This window comes from Stegostoma tigrinum, chromosome 11 (genome assembly GCF_030684315.1).
Source record: "Stegostoma tigrinum isolate sSteTig4 chromosome 11, sSteTig4.hap1, whole genome shotgun sequence".
Taxonomy (NCBI): domain Eukaryota; kingdom Metazoa; phylum Chordata; class Chondrichthyes; order Orectolobiformes; family Stegostomatidae; genus Stegostoma; species Stegostoma tigrinum.
The window spans coordinates 15,876,008-15,891,055 of NC_081364.1; the positions used below are offsets into that span (position 1 = coordinate 15,876,008).

General features: G+C 43.5%; 1 protein-coding gene across 6 annotated transcripts in view; it reads right to left on the reverse strand.

Annotated features, from left to right (window-relative positions):
- Positions 1–15,048, reverse strand: part of LOC125460485 (solute carrier family 26 member 6) — a 174,490-nt gene that overhangs the window by 43,637 nt on the left and 115,805 nt on the right. For 5 of the 6 annotated variants that reach the window (XM_059649778.1, XM_059649776.1, XM_059649780.1 and 2 more), the window contains 3 exons: positions 14,283–14,464; positions 13,115–13,279; positions 191–343 (listed from right to left, as the gene is read on the reverse strand). In XM_059649778.1, coding sequence (XP_059505761.1) covers positions 191–343; positions 13,115–13,279; positions 14,283–14,464 — 500 coding nt within the window. The remainder of the gene's footprint in view (positions 1–190; positions 344–13,114; positions 13,280–14,282; positions 14,465–15,048) is intronic. The other variant, XM_059649781.1, reaches the window with a different exon arrangement.

Consider the following 15,048-nt stretch of genomic DNA (forward strand, 5'->3'; position numbering starts at 1 on the left):
TTGCAGTGTGTTATTTCCTTCCCACTATTTAGAAGGGAGAAAGATAAGGATGTGAGAGAAGTGGCAGTATTCCTGGTATTGAACACCACTGTACTGAATTGACAGCGTGTGGCAAATATGAGCAAATTGGCTCAGGAGTACCACCAAGTAAACTGATCTCATGAATCCAAGAGAAAGCTGTTGTATTTACCTCAATGAGTTCGATAGGAATTGGTATTGGCAATTTAGACTTAAAACGGTCATTTATCACCTTCACTGCAAACATCGTGGACATGGCAATAATACTGACAACCAATGTGCCAGTATTCGTCAAGTGCAATGCTTTGATCACATCGATTAAAGTCTGTAGGAGTCAGAAGAAAGACAAATAAACGCACCAATTAAGCCAATCGATCGACAACCATGGGGCTTGAATTCACAAGCTCCTGGCCAGGAATAAACCCACAATGCTTTAATCTGATGGAAATTCTGCCCCTTCAAGCTCATGTTTGAACATTTTAATAAAATTTACATTTTTAATTCATATACAGATGTGAAAAGTTAGTATTAGGAAATGGAACAATTTCCTCTCTCTTCAAACCAACTCTCCCCGCCTTGAAAAGCTTCGATGTGGTTTAAAGCTCCCCTTACACTGTCCCTCTCTGTGCAACTCAATTAGTCAGAATCTGCTTTAACTAAGAGTTGCTCCAGAAATGGTTGTAAAGATTGGTCCAACAGTTACAGAACAGTTAAGTATTAAGCCTGTCAATAAGGGTGGTGCTATCGTAGCCTGGCATACTCACCTCTATATTGCAGAGGCTGAGCACCGGCTCTCAGATACCTCCTCCTATCTCCCCCGGACAATGACCCTACCATGGAACATCAGGCTATTGTATCAACTATGGTCACCAATCTCATTTCATCTGGTGATCTCCCCTCCCTGCCTCCAAGCTGATGGCATTCCAATCTGCACAGGTTGCTTCTACCTCCTTCTGAAAATCCATGAACAGGGCTGCCTGGGCAGACCCATTGTTTCTGCCTGCTCCTGCTGCTCCACAGAATTCATCTCTTCCTACCTTGACTCGATTGTTTCTCCCCTGGTCCAGTCCCTGGCCACTTATATCAGCTATTCCTCTGACGCTTTATGCCAGTTTTGGAATTTCCAGTTTGCAGGCTCTAGCCACTTCCGCTTTACCATGGATGAGCAATCTCTTCACATGTCTATCCCCTACCAGGATGGTCTCGGGGCTCTCTACTCCTTCCTGGAACAAAGGCCTGAACAATACACCCTCTCTTCCACCTGGCCACGCTCTTATATTTTCTCTTAACTCCTCTCATTTTCTTCAGCTCAAAGGGTTGATCATGGGTACCCACTTGGGCCCTAATTATGACTGCCTTTTCGTGGAGTAAATGGAACATTCCTTGTTTCAGCCTTATGCCATCCCCACCCACTACTATTCTCCAATATATCGATATATCGTCAGCGCTGCTTTCCTCTTTCATCTGGAATTGGAAAGCTTTATCAATTTCTCTTCCAATTTCCATCCCACCCTCACTTTCACCTGGTCTATCTTTGAATCCTTCCTTCCCTTCCTCAACATCTGTTTCCATGTCTGGGGATAGACCAACTATTAATATCCACTATAAGCCCACTGACTCCCACAGCTAACTGGACTATACATCCTCGCAAGATAACAAAATGTGAGGCTGGATGAACACAGCAGGCCAAGCAGCATCTCAGGAGCACAAAAGCTGACGTTTCGGGCCTAGACCCTTTATCAGAGAGGGGGATGGGGTGAGGGTTCTGGAATAAATAGGGAGAGAGGGGGAGGCGGACTGAAGATGGAGAGAAAAGAAGATAGGTGGATAGAGTATAGGTGGGGAGGTAGGGAGGGGATAGGTCAGTCCAGGGAAGACGGAAAGGTCAAGGAGGTGGGATGAGGTTAGTAGGTAGATGGGGGTGCGGCTAGGGGTGGGAGGGAGGGAAGGGTGAGAGGAAGAACAGGTTAGGGAGGCAGAGACAGGTTGGACTGGTTTTGGGATGCAGTGGGTGGAGGGGAAGAGCTGGGCCGGTTGTGTGGTGCAGTGGGGGGAGGGGACGAACTTGGCAGATGTGGTATACTGCATCCACTGTACCCGGTGTGGCTTCCTCTACATTGGGGAAACCAAGCGGAGGCTCGGGGACCGCTTTGCAGAACACCTCCGCTCAGTTCGCAACAAACAACTACACCTCCCAGTCGCAAACCATTTCCACTCCCCCTCCCATTCTTTAGATGACATGTCCATCATGGGCCTCCTGCAGTGCCACAATGATGCCACCCGAAGGTTGCAGGAACAGCAACTCATATTCCGCCTGGGAACCCTGCAGCCTAATGGTATCAATGTGGACTTCACCAGTTTCAAAATCTCCCCTTCCCCCACCGCATCCCTAAACCAGCCCAGTTCGTCCCCTCCCCCCACTGCACCTCACAACCAGCCCAGCTCTTCCCTTCCACCCACTGCATCCCAAAACCAGTCCAACCTGTCTCTGCCTCCCTAACCTGTTCTTCCTCTCACCCATCCCTTCCTCCCACCCCAAGCCGCACCCCCAGCTACCTACTAACCTCATCCCACCTCCTTGACCTGTCTGTCTTCCCTGGACTGACCTATCCCCTCCCTACCTCCCCACCTATACTCTCTCCACCTATCTTCTTTTCTCTCCATCTTCGGTCTGCCTCCCCCTCTCTCCCCATTTATTCCAGAACCCTCTCCCCATCCCCCTCTCTGATGAAGGGTCTAGGCCCGAAACGTCAGCTTTTGTGCTCCTGAGATGCTGCTTGGCCTGCTGTGTTCATCCAGCCTCACATTTTATTATCTTGGATTCTCCAGCATCTGCAGTTCCCATTATCTCTTATACATCCTTGCACCCTGCTTCCTACAAATTGTCTATCCCATTCTCCCAGTTCCTACCATTGCTGTCACATATGTTGCAAAGAGGCCGACTTGGAGCCTCTGAAATATCTTTCTAAACAGTGGATTCCCAAGCCGTTGACAGGGCTCTCAACTGGATCTGACCCATCTCCCGCACTTTGGCCCTCACCCCCTTCTCTTCCTTCCTACAACTCAATAGGATTCCCCTTGTCCTTACCTACCATCCCACCAGGATCCGCATCCAGAAAATCATTAGCTGCCATTTCCGCCACTTCCAATGAGTTGCCACCACCTGACACATATTCCCCTCCCCTCCCTTATCCACCTCCTGCAGGGACCATTCCCTCTGGGACATCCTGGTCCACTCTTCCTTCATTCCCAACACTCGCCCACAGCCCCAGGGCACCTTTCCCTGCAACTGCAGAAGGTAAAACACCCACTGATTTACTTCCTCCGTCCTCAGTATCCAAGGGATCAAATATACCTTCCAGGTGAAACAGTGCTCTACCTGCACCACACAACCCAGTCTATTGCATTCACTGCTCACGACGTGGTCTTCTCTACATTGGCGAAATGAAGTGTAGAGGGGGTGATCACACTGTAGAACACCAATGTTCTGCCTGCAAAAATGACCCTGAGCTTCCAGTTGCCTTCCATCTCAACACATCACCCTGTTTCCTGGTCAACATCTCTCTCTCACGCTTGTTGCAGTGCTCCAGCAAAGCTCAGCATAAGCTGAAAGAACAGTACTTCATTTTCCAGTTGGGACCCTGCAGCCTTCAGGACTTAATATTGAGTTCAATAACTTCAGGGCTTGAAATTTCCTATGTCCCAGACCCTGACCCCATACACTAGGCCTTGTGATCACATAGTCTGCTATTAACACACCCTCCATTGTCAGCCACTGACAGTCTCCATTAACAACTGTTCAAATTTCTCACTAGATCATTATAGAACATTGAACACTACAGAGCAGTTAAGGTCCTTCGGCCCTCAGTGTTGCGCCTACCTGTGAAACCAATCTGAAGCTCATCTAACCTACACTATTCCATTATTATCCACATGTTTATCCAATGACCATTTAAATGCCCTTAAACTTGGTGAGTCTACTACTGTTGCAGGCAGGGCATTCCACGCCCTTACTACTCTCTGAGTAAAGAACCTACTTCTGACATCTGTCCTATCCTCTCCACTCCTTTGTCTGTTGAACTGTTCTTATTTCTCTTTGGGCTCTATTTCCACCTACCATTTACTCCTTAACCCATCCCACAACCCCATCTTTGCCATATAAACTGACAGTTTCCCAGCTGCCATCAGTTCTGAGGAAGGCTCACCAGACCTGAAACTTTAACTCTGATTTCTCGTCACAGATGCTGCCTGACCTTTTGAGCTTTTCCAGCAATTTCTGTTTTTGTTTCTGATTTACAGCATTTGCAGTTCTTTCGGTTTTTATTTAGAGAATATTGGTTAATGGGTACATCTTGGGCCAGAAGAAGTTTTATAGTGTAGTTCCCCAGGGGGTCTTAGGACCCTTGCTTTCCTTGGTATGCAGAAATGATTGAAAACTTGATATGTCAGAAAAAAGTATCAAAGTTTGCAGATCACACAAAGCTTTGAAAAACTGTCAACTCTGAGGAGGACAGGGTAGAACTTCAGGATATTGACACAATGGTGGAGTGCATTGGTAGGTGGCAGATGAAGTTCAATGTGGAGAAGCATGAGGTAATGCATTTTGATAAAATGACCATAGAGAGACAACGTAAAACAAAGGATACCATTCTAAAGTATGTGCAAGAGCAGATCAACCTGGGATACTCACAAGTTATTAGCATTGGGAGGATCTGTAGAAAGAGCTGTAAATAAAGCGTGCAGAGTTCTATCCTTCAGAGTAGGTCCATGGGGTAAGGGCAAAGTTGCCATTGTGTCAGAGGGAATGCCTTCTCATTAAAGTGAGATTGTATAGAGTTCAACCTGAGGGGAATTAAATCCATTGTATCTGGTCCAGCTGTGAGGTGAGAGGCAAAGTTCAGAATGGAGGACCTTTATCGTAACCTCAGTTAATGTGGAAATTGAACCTGTGCTGTTGGTGCCCTTTTGAATTGTAAATCAGCCATCCAAACTAACTGACCCCCATGGAGTACAAGAGCAAATAAGTTATGAAGTTATAGAAGACACAGGTTAGAACTCAACTGAAGCATTGTGCACAATTCTGGCTGCCACACTATAGGAAGGATGGGAGGGCATTGGAGAGAGTGCAACAGATGTCTATGAGAATGTTCAAGGGATGGGACTCTTCAGTTACAGGGAAAAGCTGTGCCTGTTTGCCTTGGAGGGGGGAGTCTAAAAGGAGATTTGATCAATGTTTTCAAAACAATTGAGGTTCTGGACAGTGTGAATAGGAAGAAACAATTCTTACTCATAAAGGGGTTGAGAATTGGAGGGCATAATGTTAAAGTTGTGCAAAATAAGCAAATGCGAGGTGAAAAAAAGCCTTCTCACACAGCGAATACACTACTTAGAATTGTGGTGGAGGTCAGTTCAATTGAGGCATTCAAGAGGGCAGTGGATGATTTTTTAAAATCAGGTGCAGCAGATTAACACCAAGTCAAAATGCTCAGAGAACTGGTGTAGACATGATGGCAGGAAGAAGAATGGCCTCCTTCTGCATTATAACAGTTCTGTGATTCCATATGCTATTTCCTAACCCTAACCCTAACCCTAACCCTATCGCAGTTGACTTTTTAGTTATCTTTATTAATGCCTTGTGCTGGCTGCATGGAGTTATTTCAGCTAAACTCACTGGAGAAGTTCTAAAACAGGGACACTTCTGATGGTCTGACTCTTAAAAGGAATGAAAGCTAGCAGAACTGAAGGTTCCAGGTACAGAATTTGTTCTGGGCTGAGTGAACAATCCCAGCCAGGGTGACAGGGATGCTAAAATCACTTTAGTGCCCTGGGCTCAGGAGGTGAGGATCGGCACCTGCTCTTTCTTGAGTTTGGTCACTCATATGTGACTAATGTGGCTGTGCTTAGCTCTGATGCCACAAGGTTGAACATCTAAGGAGAAGGTGCTGGTGAAACTCAAACGTCCGAGGGTGGAAAAACCACTTGGACTGGATGGATTACATGACAGAATTCTGAAGGAGATAGCTGAGGAGATTGTAGAGGCATTGACAGTCATCTTCGAGAGTCAGGGAAGGTCCCAGACAACAGGAAAATGACTAATGTAACACCCTTGTTTAAGAAGGGAGGGGAGGCATAGAATGGGAAGCGAGAGGCTGATTAGCTTGACCTTGGTTGTTGGTAAGATTTTAGAATCCTTTAATAAGGATGAGATTACAGAGTACTTGCAAGTGCATAGGGCTGAGCCAGCATAGCTTCATCAAGAGAAGTCAAGCCTGTCAAATCTGTTGGAATTCTTTGAAGAAGTAACAAGTGGTTTAGACAAAGATGAGCCAGCAGATGTGATCTATTTGCATTTCCACTTTGACAAAGTGCTGCACAGGAGTCGGCTGAATAAGGTAAGAGCCCATGGTTTTGGGAGCAAGACATTGGCATGAATAGCTGACTGGCAGAAGGCATAGAGTAGGGATAAAGGGGTCTTTTTCAGGGTGGCAGTCAGTGACTAGTGGAGTTCTTTGGGGCTCCATGTTAAGACTACAACTATTCACATTATACATTAATGACCCAACGAAGGAACTGAGGACATTGTTAACACAGTGTGGAAATGGAGGAGCACGGCAGGCCAGACAGCATCAGAGGAGCAGGAAAGTTGAAGTTTCAGGCTGAAAACTCTGTTTTTTCCTTCACAGATGCTGCCAGACTTACTGAACTTTTCCAGCATTTTGTTTTTGTTCCTGATTTATAGCGTCCACAGTTCTTTCAGTTTTTACTCCATAACAATTACTTCAGTCCAAAGTAAGGAACAAATCACAAGTACTATCATAAGTGATTACACTAATATTTATTATTGTTAAATGGTTGATGGAGGATGAAGTCATATTTAAACGCCAGAAAATTTTGAGGAAAGGCCACTCAACCTGAAACAATAACTCTGACTTCTCTCCATTGATGCTGCCAGATCTGCTGAGTTTTTCCAGCAATCTTGTTTTTGAACAGAATATTCAGTTCAACATGTAAGACCTTCATCATTGAAAGAACCTTGAGTTTGAGTCAGCCTTTTTTTTATACCATTCCCCATCCCACCATCCCCCTGCTCAGATTGTGTTGAGGTTTGCCGAAGTGCAGTCTCACGGAGCGCCCTTTTTCTCTACTACTCATGTAAACATTCTTCAACTTCCTGGAGACCGAAAAGCCAGAGGACCAATGAGGGAAACATTTATTTTTAGCAAGTTGTTATGTCTTGCCTGAAAGGGTGATGAAAGCAAATTCAACAGTAACTTTCAAGAGGAAACTAGATAAACATTGAAAAGCAAACAATTTACAGAGCTATGAGTAAAGAGCAAGGGAGTTGGGCTGAACTAAATATCTCTGTAAAGAGCTGGCACTAGCAAACTAAGTTGAATGGCCTCCTCCTGTGCAGTATGATTCTGTTGTGAACCGAGAAAGTGAGCACAAGCAAGATAAGACCATAAGGTATAGGAGCAGAATTGGGCCATTCGACCTTTTGAGTTTGTTCAGCCATTGCTGATATGTTTCTCAATCCCATTTTCCTGTCTTCTCCCTGTATTCTTTGATCCTCTTCCTGTTCAAGAACGTATGTCTTAAATACACTCAATAACTTGGCCTCTACAGCCTTCTGCAGTGATGAGTTCCACAAATTAACTGCCCTCTGGTTTAAGAAACTCCACCTCAACTCAGTTCTAAAGGTTTGTCCCTTTGCTCTGAGGCTGTGCACTGGGTGCTAGTCTGTCCTACTGGTGGAAACCTCTTCTCCATGTCCACTCTAACCAGGCCACTCAGTATTGTGTAAGTTTTAATGAGATCCTCTTTCATCTTTCTAAACCTCATCAATTACAGGCCAAGCGTTCTTAACTTCTTGTCATATGAAAAGCCCTTGTATTCCAGCCTTCTTGAAAAAAATGCTAACATTACATTTGCCTTCCTAACTTCCAGCTGAACCTACATGTTAACCTTAAGAGAGTCCTGAACTAGGACTCTGAAGTCTGTTCATACTTCAAATTTGCGAAGACTTTCCCCATTTAGTCTGCACTTCTATTCTTCCTAGCAAAGTGCATAACCTCACACTTTTTCACAATGTATTGTATCTGCCTCTTCTTTGCCTACTTTTTCTTCGCATGTCCAAGTCCTCCTTTGGCCTCCCAATCTCCTCAACCCTACCTTTCCCTCCACCTTTCTTCGTGTTATCTGAAAACCTAGCAACAATGCCCTCAGAGATAGTAAGAACTGCAGATGCTGGAGTCAGAGATAACCCAGTGTGGATCTGGAAGAACACAGCAGTCAGGCAGCATTAGAGGAGCAGGAAAGTTGACACTTCTGAAGAAGGGTCTGGTGCCCAGAACTTTTTGTTATGGAGGTTTGACTGCACTATTGCACTAGGTACTTTCCTTGAAGAGAGTTAACCTGGTACCTAAACCCATTACTGATGTTAAGTGTCTGCAAATAAGGTTAAAAGATCATCTGAACCAAAATGTGAAAACTCATGCCTTAATGCCGTGTCCTTCCTTGCAGGTTCTATTAATGAGCCAGCCTGGCTGGTTAACCATTAACAATATCAACCTTGACTTTTACTGTGGACTTTTTTTAACCTATTTGGATTAGATAAGGGATTATTGAGACAGTTTCATAGAGTGGACCTTGTTCATTGCCTGTTGTCTCATTGTGGAACAATCTGAACAGAAAAGTGTTCTCTTTTGAAGGAGAATAAGTTTGAGACATAAAAGCTCCAATTACCATTTGAATCCAACGTAAACTCTTTATTACTCTTAGAACTCAGAAAGAGCAGTAATTACCCTTTGGAATCTCCCATTTTTATCAGTTTAAAGCAAGGAGACGCTATTTATAAGCCATTATTACATAATGTCTCAAATGGTGTGGGGTGACTTGATTGAGGTCTTCAGGTTATTGAAAGGAATTAAGGCACATAGAGAGAAACTCTTTCCATATTAGGTGCATCTAGGTGAAGAGGAGGTAACCTTAGAGCTCGGTCATTCAAGGGAGAAATTGGGGAACATTTTTCACACAAATGGGGTAGGTGTGTGAAATTTTCTCCCATATTAGCTTAACTAACAATTTTAATCAATTGATTTTTCCTATCCCAGCAAGGATGTTAAATCTGAGCAGCAACATACGTATGTGTGTATGTACTTGCCATGCAGTCACTCAATTACAGTACAGGGTCCAGGGGCTGAATGGCCTACTTTTGTTCCTAAGCTTCAATGAGATTATTTATATCACAGTGGTGCACATTACAATCTAGGTGTTATTTTGCAGTCTGACCTTCCTGGTACCTGTGGTCTTTGACAGAGTTATAAGTGTTTATGTTGGTGATGACCTCCATCTGTCATAAGGTTTCATTAATGAACACCTATTGTTGCACTTGGCTGTGCCCTGTGCCTTTTCTGAAAACTGGTAACTGGAAGCGACCAAGTATTTCATACTTCATATCCTTAAAGGATGCATTTATGCTTTAGTCCCCATCCCTCACGATGTTGAATACATAGAACAGTGCAGCACAGTACAGGCCTTTTGGCTCACGATGTTTTGCTGAGCATTTACCCTAAACCTAAGGTCTATCTAACCTCCACCCCTACCTTATACTATCATCCATATGCCTATCTAATCGCTGCTTAAATGGATGTGAGTGTGCTCGCTGAGCTGGAAGGTTAGTTTTCAGACGTTTCGTCACCATTCTAGGTAACATCATCAGTGAGCCTCCGACGAAGCGCTTTGTCGGAGGCTCACTGATGATGTTACCTAGAATGGTGACGAAACGTCTGAAAACTAACCTTCCAGCTCAGCGAGCAAACTCACATCCAGAACCTCAACCTGAGCTACAAATCTTCGCAAAACTCGCTAGCTGCTTAAATGCCCCTAATGAGGCTGACTCCACTACCCTCTCCGGCAATGCATTCCATGCCCCTAACACTCTCTGAATAAAGAACCTACCTCTGACACCTCCCCTATATTTACCTCCACTCACTTTAAAACTATGCCCCTTCGTAATAGCTACCACCACCCTAGGAAAATGTCTCTGGCTATCCACTCTACCTATAGCTCTGATCATTTTGTACACCTTTATCAAGTCACCTCTCATCCTTCGTTGTTCTAAAGAGAAAAGCCCGAGCTCCCTCAACCTTTCCTCGTAAGACCTTCCCTCCATTCCAGGTAACATCCTGGTAAATCTCCTCTGCACCTTTTCCAATGCTTCCACATCTTTCCTGTAATGAGGCGATCAGAACTGGACACAATACTCCAGATGTGGCTGAACCAGGCTTTTGTATAGCTGGAGCGTAACTTCACGGCTCTTGAACTCAATCCCTCTATTAATGAAAGCTATCACACCATATGCCTTCTTAACAACTCTATCCACCTGGGTGGCAGCTTTCAGGGAACTGTGGACATGAGCCCCAAGATCCCGCTGCACCCCCACACTGCTAAGAACCTTTCTGTTAACTCTGTATTCAGCTTTCAAGTTTGTCTTTCCAAAGTGAATCACCTTACACTTTTCAAGTCCATCTGCCACTTCTCAGCCCAGCTCTGCATCCTGTCAATTTCCCTTTGTAACCTAGAACAGCCCTCTGCACTATCCACAACTCGACCCTCCTTCTTATTGTCCGCGAACTTACTAACCCACCCTTCCACTCTCACATCCATTTACAAAAGTCACAAATAGAAGAGGACACAGAACAGATGCTTGTGGTGCACCACTTGTAACTGAGCACCATGTTGAATATTTTCTGTCCCTTTGCCTTCTCAGAGTTAGGCAATGCTGAATCCAATCTGCCACAATTCCCCCGATCCCATGCCTCCTTACTTTATACGTTAGGTAAAGTGCTCAGTCAAACAAATATGACTAATTTTAATCTTGTTTGATGCTAGAAATGTGCCTTTATGAATTAATTAGCTTGTTAAGTATCCCACTGATTTTGTAAAAGTGAGTTAGATGGGTATAAAACAAGTGCTCGATGAGCATCTTGTGGCACAAGGCTAGCATCCCTGCCTCAGGTCAGAACGTCTGAGTTGAAGTGCCACAATCTGCCAGGTGTGTTGGGACAGGATGATTAAAATAACTAGAACTGACTATCATTACCATCCAAATTATGCCGCCAATGAAAGATAAAATCAACAATATTTCCCAGAATTTGATTGGTTTGAGTGATACTTCTTTCTTCATATTTTGTCATGCACAGGTTGACCAAAACAGAAGCTGTATGCATTGAACAGGCTGTGTTGGGTACTTTAAAATTTTTACTTTTGCTTCTGCTGTTTTCTTTCACTTTATTTTCCTTTCCTTTTGGTTTTTCTTCTTTTCTTCTTTTTTGGTTGGCAGCACTGGCATGGCAGCAAGAGCATGCCACGTGTGGAGTGGCAGACGTGGCTTCTCCTGGTGGTAGGAGGCTGATGGCAGCGAGATCCCACCCTCCCACCAACTGGGGGCCCTACGGCAGCAGCGGCCAATGCATCCTCCCGGTGTTTGGGATCAGCGGCAGCAAAGCTCCCCCGGTGATTGGGGATGGCGGCGCTCTTGCAAAGAGACTGTTCAAGATGGCAGGGCAAGCAAGGTGACGTCTGCAAGCAGGACTTGTGATCCAGAGGCAGCCTGACGGCAGATTTGGGGTGTCCTGGTTTTGGGGGCATCAGCAAATGGGTCCAGAGGGGAAGAGATGGCACTGCTGTGTGGTAATTCCTACGCTGGTGGGTTCAGTGCAGGCAACACTGAGGTGGTGGAAGTTTACCTTGAGGCTGGGTGCCAGCATGAACTGGATCAGAAAAACTGACATTCTGCACATTTAACTTCTTTATTTTTCTAATTTATTCCTACGACTTACAATGTTGGATTACTAATTTTGCAATAAAAACCAAAAGAACTGCGGATGCTGTGAATCAGGAACAAAAACAGAAGTTGCTGGAAAAGCTCAGCTGTTCTGGCAGCATCTGTGAAGAAAAAAATCAGAGTTAAAGTTTTGGGTCTGGTGACCCTTTCTCAGAACTTTCTTCACTTTTCTAATTTCTTTTTGTTTTCTAAGAATTTGATCTTAAGTATCTGTACCTAGGCACCTTTATACAATGCAATGCAGTGACTGTAAACTTTTCACTGTACTCATTTGATTATGTGAAAAAAAGCTAATTCATTAATTCTTTCAATCAAATTACGCATTTTAGTGAAGTGAGCAATACATCAGTGTACATTGTACAGTATATTGGTTCTTACTTCTTTCAGTTGTTTGATTTGTTGCCTAACTCATGCAAAGTCCAATTCACTCTTGTGTTTGTGAACCAACAAAGCAGCAAATTGAAAATTCTCTTCTTTATGTCCAAACTCCATCAATAGCTTGCCCTTCTCTATCTTTATAACCTCCTCCAATTGACAATGCTCTTAAAACAGAATTCCTGTACTTCTTCAGAGATAAAAGGAACTGCAGATGCTGGAGAATCCAAGATAACAAAGTGTAGGACTGGATGAACACAGCAGGCCAAGCAGCATCTTAGGAGCACAAAAGCTGATGTTTTGGACTGAGACCCTTCATCAGAAAAGCTGATTTCTGATGAAGGATCTAGGCCCGAAACGTCAGCTTTCCTGCTCCTCTGATGCTGCTTGGTCTGCTGTGTTCATCCAGCTCTACACCTTGTTATCTCTTATTCCTGTTGTTCTTGCCTCTTTTACGTCTTTTGCTTATTTTGTTCTACGAGACCGCCTTTAGTCATCTAGGTCTGAAACTCTGTAATTTCCTCTTTAAATCCCTTCCCCTCTAAATTGCTACTTAAAACCTATTTATCTTACCAAGAATTTGTGTTTCCTGTTTGTTCCCAGTAATAATTGGTCATTGTTTTTGGCTCAATGGCAAATTTTATTTAGTTGATCTCCGTGAAGTGCTTTGGGACGCCGCAACAGTACATGAGGTTGAATTTCTTTATTCCTTCTTGGAATATGGTATCACTAACAATGTGATTGTTGTTGGCTTAGTTTTGGAGATTGCAGTAGAAGTAACACATGGCGGTGATTTGAAACAGTAGTTTAGAATCTAGCAATCAGAGGTCACACATTTGTATTTCACACTGCATAAAGCCACCTCTTACTTACATAGATTAATGAGAGTGGTCCATTCTTTCTTGGAATTGCAATGCTAAACACATACTTCAGTTGTGACACCAACACATGGACTGCTGCACCAGTTGTGTAACCTCGAACGAGAGGATCGGACAGGTATGTAACAACAAATCCAAACCGTATCAATCCTAACATGATCTAAGTAGATTGAAGAATCAAAAATGACTATTGATGCAATGACAATGCTGCTGCCCCAGCGATGCTCTATTTTGCACTTTCCCCCAGTTAATCTGAGAGAGAGTTGGGTGCGTCTGTACTGCTGATCTATACTGGAGGCACAGAGATAACAAAGTTTTCATTAATTGGCATTTATTGTCACACTTAGCTATATTGCATATTCTTTGTGAGCACAGGCAATTTTGGGAGAGCAAGGATTCAGCAAAACACTATCTTATTGAAAGCCATGTTATGGATTAGATTAAATCTATTATGAAACAGATACAACTTATTTTAAAATTTTGGCAGTGGATCAAAGCAGTAGGTAACACCATCCCCATTGTCTATTACGTACCCTACCTGTTAGTACACATTGCCTGTAGTGAACTCTGCCTATACTGCATTCCACCTGTACTGGACCCCACCTATAATGGCCCCATGTATTATGCATTCCATCAGTCCCTTCCACTGTAAGCTATTCCTTTTTTGCATTACAGGAAAGAACTCAATATGCTAAGAATCAGGGTTAACCCCTCTCCCATTTAACAGGTAGAAGGGTCTTAGCAACAAAGAATGATTGACCCTGTATTATTCTGGGTGTGAGATATGCCTGAGATCTACAAATCACGACGACTGTAGCTTCTCATTGCAAAAAGTGCAATGTGAGAGCAGAAAACAAGTGATCTGTTAAAAAGCAAATTGATGATGGATGAAGCTGGGTGTATAATGAGTAATGAAGAAGGAGAGGAGTTGGATAAATAATGACAGACAGTATTTGGGATAAAGGGGTGAGCTGGAGATCACAATAGAATTGAAATTTATTGCCTCAAGCCTTTCCCTTGGTAATACTAGACTGTAATTTCTTATCTGCATGCAAGCACAATTTTCATTAGACAGAATTATTTTGACATTCTGCTGTTTCTCTCCTCTCTTCCTCCATATGAATGCTAAGTTCCCTCTTTCTTGTAGCAAAAAATTAACTCACCTGAAAGATGCCACACAAGAATGTAACCATCGTTGCTGCTTTCACCCTCATTAAATCGCGTGCCTCAATGTCAATATCCACCGTTCCATTTGTATTGTTCTGAGAACTGATCACAAAATCCTCATCTGGGGCTATCCTCTCAGTTATGGTGCCCAGCATAACACTTAGTACTGCAAAGGAACCTGCATCAAAGCAAAATTGTACATAGGCGACAAACTATAAACATTGTTTTACATAAAACATTCTGAATTAGATCATAGATTATGAATTTCCTTTTACTTTTGATGATCAAAATTACTATGAGTATCACATTGATGTTGATTCACTGACACAGTGTAACAGAGCACTGCCCTTCACAGGAAAGAGTCATCCTGCACATAATGATTCTTAGCAAGTGTTTACATGAGGTTGAATTTCTTCATTCCTTCTTGGAATATGGTCTCACTAACAATTTGTTGCCCTGTCCCTGATTGTACTTAATCTGAGGTGCTTCCTTAGACTTCCTAAGAGTCAAACACATTGCTGTGGGCCTGGAGTCACATGCAGGCCAGACAGGGTAAGGATGAACCTTTTCTAAAGGTCAAAAATGAACCAGATGGGTTTTTACAACAATTGTTGAGAATTTCATAGTTGCCAAAACCAAGACTAGCCTTATCATTTTACACATTTTATGATCAGATGAATTTAAATTCCATAAGTTGGTGAAAAGGGATTGGAACCCTCATCCCCAGAGCATTAGCCAGCTTCAGGATTACTAGCCTTGTGA